Genomic DNA, 23,650 nt, shown 5'->3' on the forward strand with positions numbered 1-23,650 from the left:
AAATTTTTCACAACCCCCACATTCAGTTATACTACCCCAAATGGAGTTATGGCCCAGTTTAAGAAGATTTGGTCTAGAGAGTAGCCTGGGGCACTCACCTGTTTAGTGACCTGTTCAGGGTCATGTAACCAATATGTGCCAGATGTAGGGGTTGAACTTAATGCTTCCTCACTCTAAGGATGGCTATTTATACATCATTGTAAGCTGCCTTTCATCATGCTGCTACCACTACTGCTGCTACTGCTGTCATTATTATTATTATTATTATTATTATTATTATTATTATTTCATGTTTATGCTTTATAAAGAGCAAGGGATGATTGGTAGAAAGCATTTCCACTCCACTGGTATCCTAATGATGTCAAGAGATTGTATGGAAGACCCCCATACACTGAGAGGAATCTAAAGAGAATCTAAGGAGGAATTTCTAAAGAGAACTTATGGCAAGGCTTTCTAAACAGAAATACCCTTTTGTACATAATTCTCCTTAATATGTTATCTCCCCCTTTAGAATGAATCTTGATAGTAGGGTCTATCTCCACCTTTGTAACTGTGTTCTGAGCCCTTAGCACAGTGTTTGGCACCTGGTTTTTGTCCTTCATTCTCTCTTTTTTTTTCTTCTGCTGGGCAATTGGGGTTAAGTGACTTGCCCAGGGTCACACAGCTAGTAAGAGTCTGAGGCCAGATTTGAACTCAGGTCCTCCTGAATCCAGGGCCGGTGCTCTATCCACTGCGCCATCTAGCCGCGCCCCCTTCATTCTCATAGTATTTTTTTTTTTGCAGGCAATGAGGGTTAAATGACTTGCCCAGGCTCACACAGCTAGTTTCAAGTATCTGAGGCTGGATTTGAACTCAAGTACTGAATTCAGGGCCAGTGCTTTATCCACTGAGCCACCTAGCTGCCCCCTTCATTCTCAAAGATGACTAAAATGATATCACTATGTTAGAGTCAAGTTACAGTGTGCCAGACTGTGGCTGATCAGACCAATATGAGCTTGGAATGCTCTACCACAGGTCGGACACAAATATCCCATGCGAACATTTGTAGTGGAGGTGTCTCTAATTTGCACGTCTCATGTTTCTTTTAAGCTATTGCAATTTGGCTTTGCTCAGAGAGCACAGTACCTTCTTTGATGCAGGCACACCATGTTGGACGGTCCCTTTCCAGTGTCTCCCCATATCACAAAATCAATCCCCAAATTCTTCAGAGACACCTTGAGAGTGCCCTTTTATAACTGCTTCTGATTACCATGTGAGCACCTTCCTTTCATGAATTCTCCATAAAATAGTCTTTTAGGCAAACATATGTTTGGCATTCAAACAACTTGGCCAGCTCATCCAAGCTGCCCTCTCTGCAGTAGTGTTTGAATGCATGGCAGCCATTGTGCTGACCTCTTTGTTGTATGCCTGTGAAACCTGGACAGTATACCAGCGCCATGCCAGGAAATTGAATAGCTTCCATTTGAATTTTGTTAGGAAGATTCTGAAGATCATCTGGAAAGATAAAGATAAGGTGCCTAGCACATAGTAAACACTAAATTGACTGGTCACTTCATTACATCACACTATTTCCCTCTCAGGCAACAGCACAGAATCTGTTGCCATTTAAAATGAGAAAAAATTAGTGTTCTGTGTTAAATAAATGGTTACATGCTAAAAACAAATTTTGTAAGATTCATTAGTATTTTTCACTGTTTCATGCTCTATTTCTTTTTCATAGAGTCATAGTTTATTCATCTGAAAATTGAGGAGGTTGGACTAGATGACCCTCAAGTTCCCTTCTAGCTTAAGATCCTGTGGTTCTAAGACCATTGAACTCTATAGTAACAGAGGTAGATACAGATCCCCTGACCCCCAGTCCATCATACTTTCTGCTAGTACATGCTGCCTTTCCATGAGAATAAATGTTAGCTTAAGGTTTTCTTTAAAAATCCACATAAAAAAAAAGAAAAAAAGAAAAAAAATTAAAAAAAATTTAAATCCACATTGATTTTTTGTTTGTTTTTTGCAAGGCAATGGAGGTTAAGTGACTTGCCCAGGGTCACACAGCTAGTAAGTGTCAAGTGTATGAGGCCAGATTCGAACTCAGGTCCTATCCACCACACCACCTAGCTGTCCCCAATCTTTTGTATTTATATTACCTAGCTTCTCCTCCCTTTTTCCTCTCCTCCATTCTTTCCTTCTCTCTCCCAGGGAGCCATCCCTTATGACAAAGATTCTTTTAAAACTAAAGAAAAAGAGGGAGAAGAGAAAAAAATCAGTACCACTGGTCAACACATTGAAAAAATCTGACCCATGAAGTGTTGCACTTTCATGGACCCCAGCCTGGACAAAGAAGCTAGGGAAACCATCTTCTGGTTCTTCCTTGAGATCAAGCTTGTTCTATCATTTTGTAGCCTTCGGTTTTGATTATTCTGTGGTGGTCGTTCTTTCCATTCATACAGTTGTAGTCATTATGGTTATCAGTTTTTTGTTCATGTAAGTCAGTTCATGTAAGCTCATATAAGTCTTTCCATGCTTCTTTGTATGCATCTTGTTCATTGTTTCTTATGTTACAATAATATTCCATTACATTCATGTACCACAATTTGTCCTGCAATTCCCCAAAGGGCATCTACTTTGTTGCCAGTTCCTTGTTACCACAAAAAGCACTGCTATAAATATTTTGACATATAGGGAGCCTGTTTTTGTCAATAACCTTCTTGAAGCATATGCTTAACAGTAGAATCATTGGGTCCAAAGGCTATGGACATTTTAGTCACTTTGGATGAATAATTCTAAGTTGCTTTCCAGAAGGTTTGTAACAATTCACAGCTCTACCAACAAGGCACTAATATGTCTGTCTCTACCACCCCCTTGAACATTGACTACTCTCATATTTTTTTCATCTTTGCTGATTTGATGAAAGGTAAAACTTTGGAATTGATTTCAATTTTTCTAATTATTAGTTATTTGAATCATTCTTTCATATGGTTGTTAATAGTTAGCAATTCTTCTTTTGAGAACTGTTTGTTCATAGCCTATGCATCTCTTAGGTTTTCATTTAGCTTCCATTACTAGAAGTATCACCTATCCCTACACCTATCACTAATAGAGGGTCTGGTGTTATCAATTAATATATTCTAAATAAAATCTGATTATTATTTGTACTTCCATATTCTGAAGTTGTATATTTCCAATAGGGTAGCTAGGTGGTGCAGTAGATAGAGGGCCTGGACTAAAAAAGACCTGAGTCTGGCCTCTTCCTCTTACTACCTATATGACCCTGGGAAAGTCACTTAACCCTGTTTCCCTTAGTTTCCTCATCAATAAAATGATCTGGAGAAGGAAATGGCAAACCACTCCAGTATTTTTGCTAAGAAAACCCCAAATGTGGTCACGAAGAGTCAGATACAATTAAAAAGATTGAATGACATGTTTCCATTATTTTTGAAATCTTTCTTCATGGTGGGAGAACTACAAAAAGTAGAATATTTTCAGTATCTTAATGTTGCAGTATTTATATTCTCTTGTATACTTTGCCAGTATACATTACATGCCCCCATATCAGGTTTTTTCCTCTTGCCATTGCCACCTTCCTTTTACATGTTGTCTTCCCCCATTAGATTGTAAGCTCCTTGAGGGCAGGGACTGTCTTCTGTTTAGTTGTATATCTGGCATTTAGCACAGTGTCTGGCACAAGGTACTTAATAAAAGTTTGTTGCCAGACTGACAGTGGAAAAATGCACACAGTTAAAGCTTAGGATAATAATATGTCATTTGAAGATGATTTTTTGGGAAACATATAAGAAGTTTATTTGTATGATTTCACAATTATCAGAAATTGACCAACACAACTTGTCTTCTATCTTGCATTTTTTAAAGCTAAGTGAAGCTAAGGAGGTTGGCATTTTGCTTTGAACATTAAAATAATGCACCATCAAAGACATTTTTGTATGTAATTTATTCATTCAGATACAAGCTCAAAAATCTTTCCTTTAAACAAGTAAAAAAAATCTCAAAGAAGAAATGTGAACAAAGCTGCTTGAAAGTCAGAAAATCAGTTTAGATCTCCTAAACTGACTCTCCAAACATTGTATATGTGAAGCACTAAATAATTATAAAGGGAGAGAATATTACATAAAATAAAGGAAATCTGTTTAAAATTTTAGGGATCATACCTTTAATTTTTCTGCTTTGGTTTATTGGTTCCAAGCCTATATAAATTCATTTGATGAAATATCAAGTCCATACTACCAACCAGAAACACAGAGTACCCAGTTGCCTATAAAAGTGAGGACCTAAATTCCCTATTTACTGAGTCCCAAGTTTCCTTTCAGCTTTAGATATGGCTACATACATAGGTAAGATAGGAGGTCATCCAGATGAGACTTGGTGGGGGGGAACATCGGAAATTCCTGCTACTTCTAAGCTTAGTTTGACACAGCCCTCTCATTATTCTGGCTTGACATTTGGATCATTCATTATTTTATTTTATTTTTTTTTGGTGGGGCACTGAGGGTTAAGTGACTTGCCCAGGGTCACACAGCTAGTAAGTGTCAAGTGTCGGAGGTTGGATTTGAACTCAGGTCCTCCTGAATCCAGCAGTACTTTATCCACTGCTCCATCTAGCTGCCCCAGGATCATTCATTATTAGAAATTTTATGGGATAGACAATGATAGTGAAGGTTCCCCCCAGTTGGCTCATTTTGAAATATCTTTTTAAAAAAGTAAAATTCCTTAGAGAATGTAATATTTGGGTAGTTTCGATTGTGTCTTTGTTTTCCCACTGCCTAGCACAGTGGTTGGCACATAGTAGGGCCTTAATAAATAGTTGTTGATTGATTGATGGGGAAATGGCTGAGTAGGATGAGCCAATTCTTTCTTTCTTTTTTTTTTTCTTTTCTTTTTTTTTTTTTTTTTGGTGAGGCAATTGGGGTTAAGTGACTTGCCCAGGGGTCACACAGCTAGTAAGTGTTAAGTGTCTGAGGCCGGATTTGAACTCAGGTCCTCCTGAATCCAGGGCCGCTGCTCTATCCACTGTGCCACCTAGCTGCCTCCAATTCTTTCTTATAAACATAGGTTTATTGAGTATATTGGCTCTGGATGGATGGGATGTGTGAGAATGTGGAGTGGTAAATAAGAACAGCAGGCGACAAGGGGATAAGATAAATATGGGGAAAAAACAAACATACACTTGACCTCTTCTCAATTTTTACTAGCCACATTATGTTAAAGGGGCAACAGAGCTCCAAAATTAGTGTGGCTAGGGCATACCAAATAGATTTATATATAGTTACAGTCTTGCTTAAATATAGCAAATTATTTTTGCTGAAAAGGTATATATTGAATATAGAAATTCAGAAAGTAGACTTATTGTATATAATCCAACCCATTAGAAACATTTATAATTATAAATACATGTTTTTTAAAAAAACCCAACATTTTAATTAAAAAACTGATTTTTTAAAAAAAGTTTATTCTTCTGATTAATAAGAAATTGCAAATAATTGAACCTTAAAAATGTGTTGACAGCACTTCCCCCTCCCCCACCCCAGGCAGAATATAATCAGAGAAATTTTAACTACTTCACACCAAAAGATTGCTTCTCTGCCCCATTATATCATTATATCATGCTCCATTTTAATAGTCATTAACTTTTAAGTTATTTAAATGAAAATATAATTTAAGTAGATTATAATGTGAACTTCAACTTTAGTAATCATTTATGGTTCTTGTCTTTCTGCTGCAGGTGTTATACATAGAATACCTTTGAAAAATTATAAGTTCTTTTTCACTACATGATAATGCAAATATACTATTGAGTAAATTCTTCTACAGGGACACACAATCCTATAACCCATTCCCATCAATAAAATGTGGCAAAAAATTCTAGTAATATACTCCCTATAAGAACTGTATGCTAAAAAAGGAAGAAATTGTTATTAGTTTTCTCCCAAACCTAAAGCCATAAATCTTAAAAGCTTCAATATTGATTCAATGAAATGAATGGCTGAATCATTCTCAAGGGACTCTGACAAGTGGACAAATGCTTCCATGGTTACATTGTGATATGCAGTGTGGCTGCCGAGCTTTGTGGGTTTCCTCCCCCTGCCATTGAAGTAAAATAACAAACCACAGGGAAGCACCACACATGGTGGGCATGAACTAGGAATGACTTAAAAAAAGATGGAACAAGCTGGTCTTACATGATTTCTTTTTTAACATCCCTTTAAAACAGAAGGAAAATGATCATAAGATATGCTGTTTGTTGAAGAATTGAAACTTTTTATTGCTGATCTGAATAAAACCTTAGGCATCATGTAAAGTAATTTTTTTTTTCTCTTTGCACTAGAGAAACTAAACATTTAACATCTTTTTCCATGGAAGACAAAATTCTCATTTTTTTGGTCCCCCTTTGTCAGTATACAGTGAAATTGCATGCGTGCGCACACACACACACACACACACACACACACACACACACACACACCTATTTTCTGGCCACAACATAGAATTATAAAGTCATGATATGATGGAGGTTATTTAGTGATTTTTTTTTAGATTTAGAAGAAGATGAAATCAATTTGCTGGAAAGCAATGAATCCATTTATTTGTAATTTGATTTTAGGCAAATGTTTGATGTTTAATAATTCTATGTATGTCTTTTTCTTAATTGTTACATCCATGTCCTATTGAAAATTTTAAAAATTCAAAAGTATTATTTAAATAGATTGTTTTGTAACAACTACTTTTTCAGTATTTTAATTATAAAAACTTGCTAAATTCATCTAATGTAGAACTGATAATATCAAGTTTTCATAGGTGGAAGGATTAATTTAGACTATAGAAGTTTTTGGTAGCATTTAAATGAGATCTGATGTTTAATGCCATTCTTGTACATATTTTAAATTTAATATGTTTGATTGTAATCTTTTATGCTTTTGTTTTGTTACTGAGTTTTGGTTATTAATTTTAGAATGAAAACTGAACATGAGAAATCAATGATAAAATAGATACTACCAACTTCAAAAAAGAGAACTTTTTCAAAATTTGACAAAGAAGCAAGAGTTGGGAAATAAAAAGTACTTTGGGGTCAAATTCCAACTTAACTTCTGAAAAACAACCTTTCAACTTCTCATTGAGTATGATCTACAGAGGGTTAGAAGCGCTAGTCACTCAAAGGAATGGAAGGCTTTAATAAAAGAAAAATAGTTCTATACCCAGAAGTGGCAATAATGTCTTGGCATTCTAGTAAAATAACACTGTCAACCAGGCTTTCAGAGAGCCGCTTGCCTTCTTCAAGCACCAGCAACAATTTATGACTGGCCAACAGTAAATGATGGGAATTTTCTTTCATTTCATGTGTATTACTGATTGAGAAGATGACATGAGAAAAACCTGAAAGTCTAAGAAAACTTCTAGTGTATCTCCAAGGCAGTGTGGAGTAATATGGTTGATTATGTGTTAGATCTGGAAGGTTAAGGTTCAAATTCTGGCTTTGGCACATTTCAAATCTGTGTGGCCTTGGGCTATTATTAGCCTTTCTAGTCATTAGGAAGCTCTTTGACACTTGCTCTGTTACATTTGGGTTGTGCATTATACTTATTGTGGAAGAAATCCATTTGCCACCTTAATAACATCAAGCTTTTTTGCAGAAATAGGCTTATTTAACTTTTTAATATTGGCTATTTATCATGATTCTAAATAGCAGTGAATGTATATTGTTACCCAATTCATTCCCAGAGATATGAAATTGGATACTTAGGGATTGTGCTTCTATATGTTAAGAACACATCTTGGGCAACTCACTTGTGAAAATGTGGTATATGGTTTTAGCTTTAATCCAGACTAGTTTTGGACTAGGATTGAGGGCCAAGACTGGCAAGAGCAGCCAAAGGTCTAGAACAATTATAATAGGACACCTTTCTGCTGAAGGGTTCATTTCTGGTCATTTACACTATGGAAGATCTAAAGCGGAGGTTCTTAATAATTTTTGTGCCATAGAACCCTTGCAAGTCTGGTGAAGCCCAAGTACCTCGAATCAGAATATTTTTAGATGCCTAAAATAAAATACATAGTGTTTAAAGGAAACCAATTATATTGCAATTTAGCTATAAAATGTTTTTTAAAAGGTCATTGATTCCGTACCCCAAAGAGATAAAAAAGGAAAAAAGAACCATACCTACAAAAATATTTATAGCAGCCCTTTTTATGGTGACAAAGAGTTGGAAATTTAGGGGATGCTCATCAATCGGGGAATGGCTAAACATGTTGTAGCATATGATTGTGATAGAGTACTATTGTGTAGAAAGAAATGAAATGGATAGTTTCAGAAAAACCTGGGAAGATTTATATGAGCTAATATATAGTGAGGTGAGCGGAACCATGAGAACACTGTAGACAATAACAACAATATAGTAATGACAATCAACTGTAGAAGACATAGCTATTCTGATCGGGGCAGCTAGGTGGCATAGTGGATAGAGCACAGGCCCTGAAGTTGGAAGGACCTAAATTAAAAATCTCACCTCAGACAATTACTAGCTATGTGACCCTGGGCAAATCGTTTAACCCCAATTTCCTTAAACATCTAGGTCCATCTCCAGTTGTTCTGATATCTTTCTTGCAAGTGGACTCAGATGGCTGTGGAGAAGAGAGTGAGGCAGGTGAATTTGCCCTGCCTCAGTTGAATCCAATTCAGTGAAGTGATGACATCACCCTGATGTCATAGTTCTCCTTGAGAATGAAGGATAACCAATGGCTATTCTGATCAATAGCAACTCTTTGAGAAGGAAGAGCAACAACCAAATAACCATTTAAGTGCCTATTTTGTACAAAGTACTATGCTAAGCACTAGGGATAGGAAGAAAGGCAAAAAGATAACCTGCCCTCAGGGAGCTCACAATGTGATGGGAAAAGACAACATATAAAAAGAATCTGAAAAGATTCTGAAATAATCTGGGGGAAGAGGGTACTGAGTATAGAAGGCATCATAATTAAGTCCTGCAGCTGGGGTAGGGGAATGATGGCATCGCTGCCTTGGGCTCCCTCCTTGAATGGTGGGTCTGGGATGAGTTCTCTGATGTCCACATTACCACTTTCTCCAGTTAGAGAGAGGGAGGGGATGAGGGACTGGTGTAGTAGGGTACTATGGAAGTGTGTATTTTAGAGTTGATGTAACCTTGCAGGATTATGGGTTTCTGGAGATAATGAGGTCCAGGAAAGTAGTGAGGTGGATACAAAGGGAGATGAGGGAGGAAAGGGAAATAATTCAGAAAAGGTGGTTCAGGACCCAACTATGAAGGGAAATAATATGCTAAGTTAAATTCTGTGAAATTCTATCACTGGGTTAAGAGCCAGGAATGGAAAAGGTCAGTTGAGAATGATATGTCAGAGCAGGTATGATGCCAGAATTCAGTGAGACAGGTAGAATAAGAATATATATTTTAATAACAATGGTCATGGAAAGAGATGTACAGAAATGATACAGAAAGAAAGTTGAGTGAGAAACAGGAAAGCACAAACCAAAAGGAGAGAGCAATGTGGCTGATCTGGTCCAAATTACAGATAAGTAATGATAAAGTAGAATAGAATAACAAATTAAAGACAACTGTGAAAGAAAGGCAGGATCTTGGTGAATAAGGCACCTTCTTCCTCATGCCTAGATCTTTTATCTGGTTCCTGTTGAGGCAGGAACCAATCACCGAGTCACTAGTCTAAACCAATGCATGTGGGAAGAACTAATTAGGATCACCTAGGTGAGCAAAATTGGACTTTAAACCAGATGAAATGACTCATGTTCCATTTGTGAAGGTTGGCAGGACATAAATCATTTAAGTAGTGAAAAGGTCAGAGTCTGAAGTCAGCAGGGTTAATAACAGTAACAAGAGATGAGGCTAAGCAAAGTCTGCCAGTTTTAAGTCAGTAGAATTTCAAGAAGTAGCAAAGAATCAAGCAAATGACAGAATCATAGAGGTCTGTGGTCAGCAAGGTCAATATATCCTTTTTATCTTTTTTTTTTCCTTTTTTCTTTCTTTGTTTTGAACTTTTCCCCTTAAGTTACATGTAAAAACAAATTTTAACATCGATTTTTAAAACTTTGTGTTCCAAATTCTCTTCTTCCCTCCCCCACCCCCTTAACAACTCAAGCAATTCAATATAAGTCATACATGTGCAGTCACGCAAAACATTTCCACATTAGTCAGGTTGTGAAAGAAAACAGACAAAAAAAACTTTAGAAAAAGGAACTAACAAAAACATACTTCAATCTGTATTCAGATACCATTAATTCTTTCTTTGTAGATGGATTACATTTTTCATAGGTCCTTCAGAGTTGTCTTAGATCATTTTATTGTTGAAAATAACTAAGTCATCCACAGCAGATCATCTTACAATATTGCTGTTATTTTGTATACACTACATTTTACTTTGCATGAGCATATATATGTCTCTCCAGGCTTTTATGATAGCATCCTGCTCATCATTTCTTACAGGACAATAGTTTTCCATCTTAATCTCATCCTACAATTTGTTCAGCCATTCCCCAATTGATGGGCATCACCCTAATTTTGAATTCAACTTTAAAAAAAAAATCTCTTTTAAGATAACAACCTAGTAGTGGTATTTCTAGGTGGAAGAGTATGCATGGTTGTTGGTTTTTGTTTGTTTTGTTTTGTTTTTTGCAGGGCAATGAGGGCTAAGTGACTTGCCCAGGGTCACACAGCTAGTAAGTGTCAAGAGTCTGAGACCGGCTTTGAACTCAGGTCCTCCTGAATCCAGGGCCAGTGCTCTATCCACTGTACCACCTAGCTGGCTATAGTTCCAAATTTCTCTACAGAATGTTTGAATTAGTTTACAACTTTACCAAGAGTGTATTAATGTCTCATTTTCCCTATATCCCCAATAACATTTGTCATTTCCCTCTGCTGTCCTATTATCCAATCCAATAGGTATGAGGTAGTATCCAGAATTGTTTTGATCTGAATCTCTCCAATCAATAGTGAATTAGAGCATTTTTTTTTCATATGGCTATAGGTGGCTTTGATTATTTCATCTGAAAACTTCATGTCTTTTGATAATCTATCAATTGGGAAATGGCTCTCATTTTAACAAATTTCACTCAGTTCTCTATATGTTTGAGAACTGAGGCCTTTCAGACATACTTGCTTCAAATTTTTTTCACAGTTACAATTGCTAACTTTATTTCCCTCCATCCTATTCCCTCCCCTTGATATTTACTCCATTTTCTATCTTCTTTCACCTATCCCTCTTCAAAAGTGTTTTGCTTCTGACTGCTCCCTCCCCCAATCTGCCCTCCCTTCCTTCACTGCTCCCCCCTTTCACTGCTCCCCCCCTTATGCTCTTCCCCTCCCACTTTCCTGCAGAGCAAGATATATTACTATACCCAATTGAGTGTGTATGTTATTCCTTCTTTGAGCCAATTCTGATGAGAGTAAGGCTCACTCACTCTCCTGCACCTCCCCCATCTTCCCCTCTACTCCATAAGCTTTTTCTTGCTTCTTTTATGTGAGATACTTTACCCCATTCCACCTCTCCCTTTCCCTTTCTCCCAGTGCATTCCTCTCACCCCTTAATTTTTTAAAAAGATGTCATCTCTTCATATTCAATGCACACCTATGCCCTCTGTCTAAATATACTCTATTTAGCTGCCCTAATAATGAGAAAGTTCTTATGAGTTACAAGTATCAGCTACCCATGTAGGAATATAAACAGCTTAACCTTTTAATATGCTTTATGATTTATTTTCCCTGTTTACATTTTTTATGCTTCTCTAGGGTTTTGTATTTGAAAGTCAAATTATCTATTTAGCTCAGGTCTTTTCATTAAGAATACCTGAAAGTCCTCTCTTTCATTGAATTCCCATTTCCCTCCTGAAGGATTATATTCAGTTTTGCTGGATAGGTGAATCTTGGTTGTGATCCCAGTTCCTTTGCCCTCCAGAATATCATATTCCAAGCCCTCTGACCCTTTAATGTAGAACCCGCTATATCTTGTGCTATCCTGACTGTGGCTCCACAATACTTGAATTGTTTCTTTCTGGCTACTTGCAATATTTTCTCCTTGACATGGGAGCTCTGGAATTTGGCTATAAGATTCCTGGAAGTTTTCATTTTGGGATCTCTTTCAGGAGGTGATTGGTGGATTCTTTCAATGTCTATTTTACCATTTGTTTCTAGAATATCAGGGCAATTTTCCCTGACAATTTCCTGGCAGATAATGTCTATGCTCTTTTTTTTTTTTTTTGTGAGGCAATTGGGTTTAAGTGACTTGCCCAGGGTCACACAGCTAGTAAGTGTCAAGCATCTGAGGCCAGATTTGAACTAAGGTATTCCTGATTCCAGGGCCGGTGCTCTATCCACTGTGCCACCTAGTTGCCCCATGGCTCTTTTTTTGATCATGGTTTTCAAGTAGTCCAAAAATTTTCAAATTATTTCTCTTGGATCTATTTTCTAGGTCAGTTGTTTTTTCAAGGACATATTTCACATTGCCTTCTATTTTTTCATTCTTTTGGTTTTACTTTATTGTGTCTTATTTTTCTCCTAAAGTCATTAGGTTCCACTTGCTCAATCCTAATTTTTAAGTAATTATTTTCTTCAGAGAGCTTTTGTACCTCCTTTTCCATTTGGCCAATTTGGCTCTTCAGGCTGTTACCTTTTTTTTCATGACTTTCCTGCATCTCTTTCATTTCTCTTTCCATTTTTTCCTCTACCTTTATTACTTATTTTCAAAGTCCTTTTTGAGTGCTTCTGTGGCCTAAGACCAATTCATATTTTTCTTAGAAACTTTGGATGTAGGAGCCCTGACCTTGCTATCCTCTTCTGAGGGTGCATTTTGATTTTTCTTGTCACCATAGAAACTTTCTAGGGTCAGCATTTTTTTCTGTCTGCTCATTTTCCTAGCCTATTTCTTGACTTTTAACTCCTTCTTAAAGTGGGGCACTGCTTCCAGGGTGCACTGTCCCAAGCTTCAGGGAGTCCAATATGGTATGATTTAAGGAGAGGCATATTTACCACTCCCCTGGCCTGTGCTCTGGTCTGCAAGCAACCACAGGCCTGCTTGCCCTTTAGCCCAGAACAGAATCCTGTTTCACTGTGGCTACAAGCTCTGGTTTTCCTATGACCCTCTCCTGCCTGGGCTGCTACCCAAACCTAATACCGGGACCCAAGCATGGGCAAAACAGAATTCTGCCTCAGCACCAGCAGGGACCCCTGTAATCTCCCTCTGGCCAACTGCTTGATCCCCTCACTGTCAGTGGGCTGACTTTCAGAAGTATCTGCTGCTGTAGCTGATCCTGAGGCTCCTGAGGCCTGTTTCTCTGGAGCGGCCTGCCTAGGGCTGGATCTGTGTTGGTAAGGCCTGTACGGGTCTACGCTTCACTCTTACTCTGGTACAACAGACCATTCCTGCCAACCTTCTAAGCCATCTTTGGCTGGAAAATGATCTCACCCCATCCTTTTGTGGGTTCTGATGCTCCAGGAATTGTCTTATGGTGTTATTTGAAGGTATTTGGAAGGGTCTTGGGGAAAGCTCAGGGAAGTCACAGCCTTTCCTCCACCATCTTGCCTCTGCTCTCAAAGTTCAATACATCATTATAAGCAAAAAACAATGGCTATTATATGGCCAAGGATAATTCCTTGTGAACTATTTCTTTGAGAAAAGTCTCAGGACTTCCTGAGGCCGGTTATCTGTAAGCAGCCCAAATTTAACATCTGCTTGTTAGAATAAAACTTTTTTCAATATCAGTTATTTTGTTGCTTTTTCTTTCTTTTTTTACTCCAAATTTTTAAAATTATATTTCTAAAGTGCCATTTCTTCCTCAGAGCCCAACCACTGTTGCAGGATGCTAGAGACTGTTATGCTTTCTTGCATGAGCCTCCATCAGCTGTTGGAGAAGGAAGAGCTCTAGGAAGTTCTGAGACAGGCTCTAACAATTCCAGAACCTGTTGTTCCTTTTTTTTTTTTTTTACTTCCCAACACTGCCCCCTTTCCCATTTCACATTAAGCCTGTGCCCATTTATAACTAATTTGTTGAAGGACTTAAGCAGCTATCTCTGCAGCTTGCCTTATAACAAATTGGATGAAAGGATGCTGCTGCCTCTCTGAAGAGCTGCTACCTTTTGGATCTCACCAAACTGTTAAGTTATTTCTGACATCAATCTCACTATCTTCCAGGTTACCAACATATAGAATGTTAGTGGTCATCTGGTGGGTCCACACAAGGCATTGTTTTGTTTTGTTTTTTTTTATCATAAAATAATTTTATTATTTTCCTGTTACTTGCAAAGATAGTTTTCAACATTTTTTTTTTGCAGGGCAATGAGGGTTAAATGTCTTGTCCAGGGTCACACAGCTAGTTAAGTGTCAAGTGTCTGAGGCCAGACTTGAACTCAGGTACTCCTGAATCCAAGGTCGGTGCTTTATCCACTACACCACCTAACTGCCCCCCTCAATTTTTTTTTATAAGATTTTGAGTTTCAAATTTTTCTCCCTTTCTCCCTTCCTTTTTCTCTCCCCAAGACAGAAAGCAATCTGATATAGGTTATATATGTACAATCACATAAAACATATTTCTGCATTAGTTATTTTGTGAAAGAAGGATCAGAACAAAAGGGGAAAACCTCAAAAAAGAAAACAACAAAAAAGTAGAAACAGTGTGGTTCAATCTGCATTCAGATTCCACAGTTCTTTTTTTCTGGCTATGGAGAACATTTTCCATCATGAGTCCTTTGGAAATGCAGACAAGGCTTCTCTGCCATAGGATCATTAATACCATACTAGCGATCAGCAAGAGGATCATCAGGGTCTGTAGGTTTCTCATGTCTGTACACTCTTTGAGGATGATTCTGTTTGTAGTAAGGGGTGGTCTGAGCCAATGTGAGCAGCATGTCCCCAGTGACTGTGGCCTTCCCAAGGACACTGACTGGCCAAGCTCTATCAGAGTCCTTCCAAATCTCTCATTCAATATTCTGAGTGTAGTATTCACTGCTGGAGTTAGTAGATCACAATACATTACCTCAGACTAAGGCAGCCCTGCATCAGGGACCTGAATAGATCAGCCATATTCTAGGCCCAAAATGAGAGGTCTAACAAACGTTTTTTAGCTCGCTGCAGGTTTGCGACATGCTAAAGTCTTATGGGACAGCAAGGAACACTGTGAAAGGCAACGGCACAAACATTGCATTTTTTCCCACACTTTTCTTTGGTCTTTTGGATGTAGGAATTTTCTCCAAGGTAAATTTGACATGAAAAAGAGAAGTTCAAGTCCTCCCAGTTCTGCCAGTTGTAAGGGTTGGAGCCCAGAAACATTGCCATCTTGGAAATGGCTGCTGCTGCGGCTGCGGAGCTGCCGGTGGAAGTAGGAGCCCGGGCTGCCCCAGGGCCAGGGCCTCTGTGATCCCAGCAGCCCTTGCAGCGAACAGCATTGGTCTGTTTTGTTGCTTTTTCATTCTTTTGAATCTCTTGATTTTTTGCTACACTGGCACATCAGAAACACATTAAGAATTCCTTTTCGGGTGGTATCAAACACTTCAAAGATTATGGAAGGTATAAACACTGAGTTGAGAGTTGAGGAGACTCTTCTTGTCCAGCTCCACCATTTAGTTGTGTGACTCGAGGTAAGTCACTTATCAGCCCCGGCCTCTCTCAACACATTCCTGCGGAGAAGATCAGTTTAGATCAACCCCAAGGATCCTTCCAGCTAGAAAATTCTATCCAAGAAGTCCAATGGGCTATAAAAATGGACGATCTTATAGAAGAAAGGGCCGGAGATTTGACTACTTTGTTGGGGGTGTGCCATGGAGGATGGAGAGTGCCAATAAAGTTAACCCTTGCAGCTGCTACAGACTTAAATCAAAAGAGTGTTATGTCTGTAGTGGGCTTCCTTCCTCAAAATCTTATGAATCATGGGAACTTGTTTTTGTTCTCAATTTTTTGAATACAGTCTGTCCTAAAGTCCTTAGTAGCGCTTCAAGTGAGAAAAAGTGCAACAGCTCTTCGAGATGAACTGTTGTGGATAGGCTACCTCCTGTAGGTGAGGTAACGCGGCTCTAGTGCGCCTCTGGGCTGGTGTGTGTGTGTGTGGGGGGGTAGCGTCAGAGGGAGGCGCTGCGGACTCCCCAGGTAAGGGGCAGCTCCCTACGCCCTGGGGGATGCTCTGGGACTGAGCAGGCTGGAGGCGAGAGCACCTACACGCAGGGGAGATGCTCTGCCACGCGCCCCCGTGGCCCAGCCCGGGCGCCTCTCTGCTGGACGAGACCATTAGGGATGCCCGAAGCAGGGTGTTTCGACGACGGCGTAAAAGCCTCCCGGTCCCTGTTGCGCAGTAGAGTGCGCGTTGTGGTGGCCGTCCACCCCTGCTCTTCTGGTCAGGTACGCGGGGCCCCAGGAGCCGCTAGTTCTATTGGAGCTGGAGGAAGGGAGGGAGGAGGGAAGAGGAGCGAGTTTTCTTAAGCAACCAGATAACGGGAGAGATTCAGGAGCCGGGGAGAAGCAAACTGGGAAAGAAGGCTGGTGGCAGGGGAGCCCGTGTTTCCAAACGGCTTTGTCCAGAGGACACGGATGTCCTTGTCCTCGGGTCCAGGTAAGAGTCTTTGGCAGGCTGGGGAGGGTGCAATTCGGGGAGCATCATATTTTGTGCGCTCCCCCGACGTGGAGGTTCTCAAACCCCACAGCACCTGTTGCAAGAGGGCGGGACGTAGATGGCGGTGCCGGCGGCGGGGGGGATGCTGACGGTCACAGAAGCTGCTCTGTCTGGTGGGTCCTGCGGCTGAGCTGTGCTGAGCTCAATGCTCTCCAGGTCGTGCCCCCCGCCTCCAACCCCCCAGCTAGCTGGCAGGAGGGGACTTCACCGCAGACTCTATCAACCTCAGCCGACAACCCGCTGCCCTGTCCGTTTCCCAATTTGCAAGCCTTTACGTTGCATCCTTTGAAAAGTTGGTTGATATAAAAGAAGGTGAAAACGAAATAACTAGACGAGGAGTTTTCCCTTCTTTCTTCCCCCCCCCCCCCCGTCCCGCCCGCACCCGCCCGCTCCCGCCCGGCGTATGTAATGGTAACTGTAGCTTAAAATTAAAAAAAAAATTGAAGTTGAAAATTAAGTATTTGTGATTATCACTCCGTAGATATTCAATAATAGTGAAAGGATCTAGCTATTCTAAGAAAGTAGTCTCCAATGTGTTCTAAATAAGTTCTACATCAAAGCACATTACAAAGAGTAAATAGGTAGATTGTGTTCTGGAGAGGTGTCTAAATATGATTTCAAATTGAAAAGTGCTCGAAAGTAGTTCTTGAAACTGCCAAACGATCTTTTAAAATGAGCATTTTAAAATAATGCTGGGAAATAAAAATCTGTTTGAAAATATGAAATCTATTCAACTTTCACCTGCCTGAAAAATGCTTTAAAAATCAAGCTTAGCTTTTTTTAATTTACGAAGATTTTTTTTAAGTTTTACTAAATGCAGAACTTGCAATTTATAAAGTACTTGGCCTTAAACTTGTGCTTAATTAGTATAGTTTAAAAGTGGCTTTCACACACAATGAGTTTATTGCTTGATACTAGATCTCAAAGGTGCGGATAATTCACTAGTGTTGGAATAAATAAGGTTGATAAAAATAGAACTTTTGACTAACAGAGCATTACTTTAAATCGGTATATCTACTTCTTGTTGTGATTTGCTACCTTAGAATACGGAAGAAATGTATTTACTCTGTCAGACCTTTATCAGAATGGAAAAGGAAACCTTAAAAATTTTAAACAATAAAGTAGAAGGTAACACTGTCTCATCTGGGGGCACTAACTTGCCGAATTAAGTGGCAAGTATTAACTTTGTGTAAAATACAGTGTGTACGGGGTACTAAATAAAGTCTATACCACTAGTGAAATATAACAATAATACGTAATCTTAAAACATGGTGATTTTTAAAGATAATCAAAATATATAATGTGTTTCAAAAGCTTGAAACTCTACTAAGTACTTTTGGGACACACTGAATTTGAAAAAACTGATGATCAGAGCAGGTTTCCATAATTCACAGGGCTTTGATGAATGAAGCAAAAATTGACTTAATCAAAAGTTATCTTCAACTCGAAGGAGTAAATGTAAATTTGATAAAAGTATTAGCTCCTGATCTGGTGAGATAGAGTGAGATCTATTCATTGTACTGTGTATCCCAAAACTCTCAGTGTGGTTTTAAAGCTGTACCATGTTTTTGTTTTCTAAACAATAAAAAATAATATCTTGTTTACCGTCAGCAAGCATAGCTTCAGTATTTGTTTAATAACATTAGTTTCATGGGCATGGCAAGTAAGATATGATTTGGCTCTCGTATGACATTTTAATGGTTAATGGTTTAGTAAGTGTGAAGAAAAAGGGTACCAGGCAAAAATATGGCCAAGGAGTTACCCTTGAACCTTCAAGAGAATTGCTTCTATAATTAGAAAGAAGGAATATTCCCATGAGAGGACAGGAAGACCCATATACAGAGTACTCATTAAGAATATCCCCCACATACGCATATAACATATGTTATATATAATATATGTGTGTATCTCTATATATTTATATCTTGTGGGTTAGCCATTAAAACTTAAGGCTGCATGAAGACTTTTGAGACATCCTGTGTAATCTTTCACTGATTCAGAAAGACAAGGATTGGGTGGTGGGACAGTATTAACAGAATGTTGAATTTCAAAGCTGGAAGGGAACCTAGAGAAAATTTAATTTAGCATCATTCATGTTATAGATGAAGAAACTGAGACCTAGAGAGATGAGGTATCTTGCTCAATCGAGGTCATACATTTAACTGTTTTCCTGAGCCCACTATTTAACTCAATGAAAGAAAATACTCTGTGTTTTACCTTGTAAAATTAAATAAAAAACAACACCGTGGTCCAATTAAGTTATACTTTTTTTCCAATTTATTTTCCATATCACTTTTTGGACACTTAGATATATACTTGTGACATCTTGTAAGGTCAGATAATATTTGTAAAGTGATTTGTAAACCTTAAAATACTATATAAATGTTATTTATTATGATGATGATGATCAGATCTTGTGTTTTCATGTATGTAGGTCTCACTAAAAAGTTTTTACAACTAGGTAGAATTCCTATGCTTTATCTTACATGCATGTGACTTTTGGTAATATGCTGTAGCCTCTTCTTGCCCACTAAACATCTTTTCACTGTTTGTTTGAAAAATTACTTGTCATTTTGATTCTCCGGAGACCATGGTGTGCTTTGTAGCAGCAAGCAGTTGAGGGTCACTAAGCAACTTGTAGTTTCCCAAATACAACGACTATCCAGCCTTATATTCTCATGCTGCTTAAGTCTACATCTAACTCATCCATCTACAGCACTAAGAAACATATACTAATATATGCTTCATATCATAGTCTGGACAATATTCATTTTTCACTTTGTTTTGCCAATATGATTATACAGTTTTCTTTGGGCTTACTTCAGCCTTCACTGAAGAGAAGGCTTTGTAGTTTTCTGGAGCATAGTCTAACTTGTATGATAGTATGCAACATAAGAACATTTTTAGACTTTTACTATCAGTGAAAAATCTATCTTGTACCATCTTTGTTAAGAGACAGTGTTCCAGGGGCTGCTAGGTGGCGCAGTAGATAGAGCACCAGCCCTGGAGTCAGAAGGACCTGAGTTCAAATTCAACCTCAGACACTTAACACTTACTAGCTGTGTGACCCTGGACAAGTCACTTAACCCCAATTGCCTCACCCCCCCCCAAAAAAAAAAAAGAGACAGTGTTCCTAGACAGCCATACCTGAAGCCAGGAAGACCTGGGTTTAAATCTTCTTCTGATTTATATTGCCTAAGTGACTGGGCATGATGCTTAACATAAGGACTCTCAACAGCTCTTTAAGACTGTATGTTGTAGGGGCAGCTAGGTGGCGCAGTGGATAGAGCACCGGCCCTGGATTCAGGAGGATCTGAGGTTCAAATGTGACCTCAGACACTTAACACTTACTAGCCATGTGACCCTGGGCAAGTCACTTAACCCGAATTGCCTCCTGCCCCTCCAAGAAAAAAAGAAAAGAAAAAGACTGTATGTTGTAGAGAAGGTGCTGTCCAGAATTGATAGAGGGAGTTTCTTCGCCTGTGAGTTTCTAATATCAATGAAAATCATAGGTCTAGTGCCTGTCCCTTTGTTAAGACCTTATGCAGAGTATTTTCCATCTATTGGTGAGTCCTTTGGTGAACTCCCTGCTTAAGATCTTGATTGATATAAAAATTCAGTTAATGATTGAACAAAATTATTTCTGTAGTATATCTTTCATAGGGTTTTGCATGATTTTAATGTACGTGTTGATTGCCTTTTTGTAGGATATCCTTTAAGGTCTCGCTCTGATTTGTTAAGTAAAATGCTGTCTTAAAATCATAAATAATGAACACAGCAAGATCTTATAGTCTTTTGCTGTCAGTTATGTGACTTAATTTTTCTACTATATGAAATTGTCTACAAAATTCTACCTGTTCCTTTCTCATGTTTTGATCAAAGATATCCTCCCTATACACATAGTCCATTTTAATGTTTTTTTTTTTAAATGGGGATATGGGAAACATTTGGAATTGCTTCATTTTTGGGAGGTCCTCATCTGTTAGTAGATAAATCCTAGAGAATTTACCTGAGGTTCTAGGAAGTTAGGTGACTTCTCCAGAATAATACAATTTATCAGTCAGTAACTCAACTTACATTTATTAAGTGCCTTCTATGTTCCAGGTACTGTGCTGTAAGTGCTGAGAATACAATGAAACAAACAAACAAACAAACAAACAAACAAACACCCCAAACCCAAAACAACAACAACAACCCAGTGCCTACACTCAAAGAGCTCACAGTCTAATAAGTGTCACAGGCAGGATTTGAACCCAGATCTTCCTTAGTCCTAGCTCAGCCCATAATCTTTCTCTAAAGAGTTTTCAAAAATGCACAAGGGTCAGGGTGCGCAGTTGTGGACCTGTGACTTCATCTGCATAAGGGATGTATAAAGTGTAGGTAACTCTACCAATGCTGTATATCAGCAACTGTTTGGCATTTTACTGTCTCAGAGGTTATTTTGGGGAGTACTGAGAGGTTAAGTATCCTCCATGAAGTCACACAGCTAATATGTGTCAAAGCCCTAACCTGAAAACAGGTCTTTCTGATTTTGTGGCTATCCCTCTATCCGTTAATCTATTGCTGCCTCTCTAATCTTATAGAGATGAGAAAACAGAATTATGGGTAGTAGTTGCTGTTTTCAAGCTTATCTATTATTTATTGTCTATTTAGCTATCTGTCTGTCTTTCTATCTATCTCTATCATCTCTATCTATCTATCATCATCTCTTTTATGAGTTCATAGTAGGCAGTAAAATATCGATTGAATGAATTAATTACTCTTTTACCAATTTATCTGGGACAACTCAGTTATCCTGAGCCTTATCTCTAAATATGTAACTTGAAACACTCCATTTTCTCTCATTTTTTTTTTCGTAGATTTTTCAGGAATGTTCTTTGCTTGTATATAATGTCAAACATATTTAGCTCTTCAGAAAAAATTGCCCCCATATTTTAAACATGTATTTTATCTATAAAATAATATTTTTTCCTCTTGAATCACTACAATAGAAATGTGGCATTTGAAAACATTTTAATTCTGATATTTATGGTTAAAAATAATATGGTTCGGGGCAGCTAGGTGGCGAAGTGGATAGAGCACCTGCCCTGGCGTCAGGATTACCTGAGTTCAAATCCAGCCTCAGACACTTAACACTTATTAGCTGTGTGACCCTGGGCAAGTCACTTAACTCCATTTGCCTCACTTAAAAAAAAATGCTTCAATTGTCTGCCAAGTTAACATTACATCACTTATAAACCATTGGAAAGCAAGGATGAAAGCTACTTTTAAAAGTTTATCATCACTTGAAATTGTTTTAAGTTGAACTATTGCTTAAATTGATTACTTTTTCATCCTAATGTTTAGGTATTTATAGGTTAATAAAAAATTATTTGATGCAGAAGAAAAATGAAAATGTTAATGAATTCTCTAGACCTTTCTTTTTCTTTTTCTTTCTTTCTTTTTTTTTTTTTTGCAGGGCAATGGGGGTCAAGTGACTTGCCCAGGGTCACACAGCTAGTAAGTGTCAAGTGTCTGAGACTGGATTTGAACTCAGGTCCTCCTGAATCCAGGGCCAGTGCTTTTATCCACTGTGCCACCTAGCTGCTCCTCTCTAGACCTTTTTTAAAAAAATTATTCAAAACAAAATAAGGCAAATGGCTTTTTCTCACTTGGTATTCATGTCTTGCTTTCTCACTTTGTGTTCAGGCTAGGTAGGCATTTTCTCACACAATCCTGGTGCTTCCCATTATGTTTAGGTATTGGGCCACACATGGAGTTGTGGCACCTGAGTATACCCCTGTCTATGTCACGCTGACAAGAAGCATGGTAGAGGAGGAGGATGAAGAGGAGGTGGAAAAGGAAAAGGGTGGAGTAGGGGAGCTAGCTACTTTTATGTTCCCAGAGGCTCTGTGGTGTACTGTATTCCTAAAACTGTACACAAGCAATAAATTTCTCTGCCTACTAAATAGGTAACTCAGAGCCATTTTACTTTTCTGTTATAATCAGACATAAAATTGGCTATACTTGGAAATCTAGGAAAGGAGCTGGAGGGAGGCTTTCTTATTCATTCATTCAATAGGCATTTATTAAATGCTCAGTTTGTATAAAGTACACACAGAAATGCTTCTCTTTTGTATGGAGGAGAAAACTGAGTTGAGCTCAGAGCTCTTGGCATATTTTCAACAAATTAGTTTTAAATTTATGCTAATAGACCTTTTTAGGGTTTGTATATTTTTTGTATATTTGGGTAGGATAATTTCTACTTCCATAATGCCTTTTTATTTCTTTCTCCTGAACATTACAAACATTCCACATCAATAGCATTGATGATGTCCATGTTTTAAAAATTAAAGTAGTTGATTATGCTCTTTCTCATAGCTCATCTGGTATATGAAAAACTTTTCCCCAAACACATTTTCTGAATTGATCCTATATATTTGAGCTTTGAACTCTTTCATGCTTTATTAGTGGCTACTTTATTAAGGGTTTAACATGGCCTTAATCCAGCCATCTGTTCAGGTTTTTTGGCACATCAGCAGATCTGCGGTGCTGGTTAGAGCCAAATAAATTTCCCACATTTTTAAAGGTTAGGGAAAGAGCTACCTTTCTGAATAGATTTCAAATGATTCTCAGCAAGACAATGGTGCAGAACTGGAGTAAAAATGCATGTCATTCTATGAAGCACAAGGTCCCCTGTCTGTCTTTAGCTTTGCTGAATGGCAATTAGCATTTCAACTAGCCAATTTGGTTACTTGCTACGAAGTACTTGGGTTTGTAATTTGCTGCTCTCAGTTTGGTGCTGTTAAGAACTGGCTCTTATGTAATCCTCTCAAAGTACCTTTCTTTCCAGCATAGTTATTGTTGCTGGTTTTAAATAACTAATCAACAAAGAGATTTCCTTGTCTTGAACTATAGGGTGCCATAGACCAAGGAAAATGAAATGCCAAGCTAATAAGGGAATGATTGTAATTATTAAATAGTCATTATTGAAATGTGGCATAGGTTGAAAGATTCAGAATGGCTTCA

General features: G+C 38.3%; 1 protein-coding gene across 1 annotated transcript in view; it reads left to right on the top strand.

Annotated features, from left to right (window-relative positions):
• The first annotated feature begins 16,487 nt into the window (after positions 1 to 16,487).
• The window catches only part of ADGRV1 (adhesion G protein-coupled receptor V1), a 786,537-nt gene continuing 779,374 nt past the window's right edge, over positions 16,488 to 23,650 (top strand). Inside the window, 1 exon segment of the mRNA XM_043996987.1 lies at positions 16,488 to 16,582. Coding sequence (XP_043852922.1) covers positions 16,561 to 16,582 — 22 coding nt within the window. The 5' untranslated portion in view covers positions 16,488 to 16,560.

The sequence above is a fragment of the Dromiciops gliroides genome, chromosome 1, assembly GCF_019393635.1.
Source record: "Dromiciops gliroides isolate mDroGli1 chromosome 1, mDroGli1.pri, whole genome shotgun sequence".
Classification (NCBI taxonomy): domain Eukaryota; kingdom Metazoa; phylum Chordata; class Mammalia; order Microbiotheria; family Microbiotheriidae; genus Dromiciops; species Dromiciops gliroides.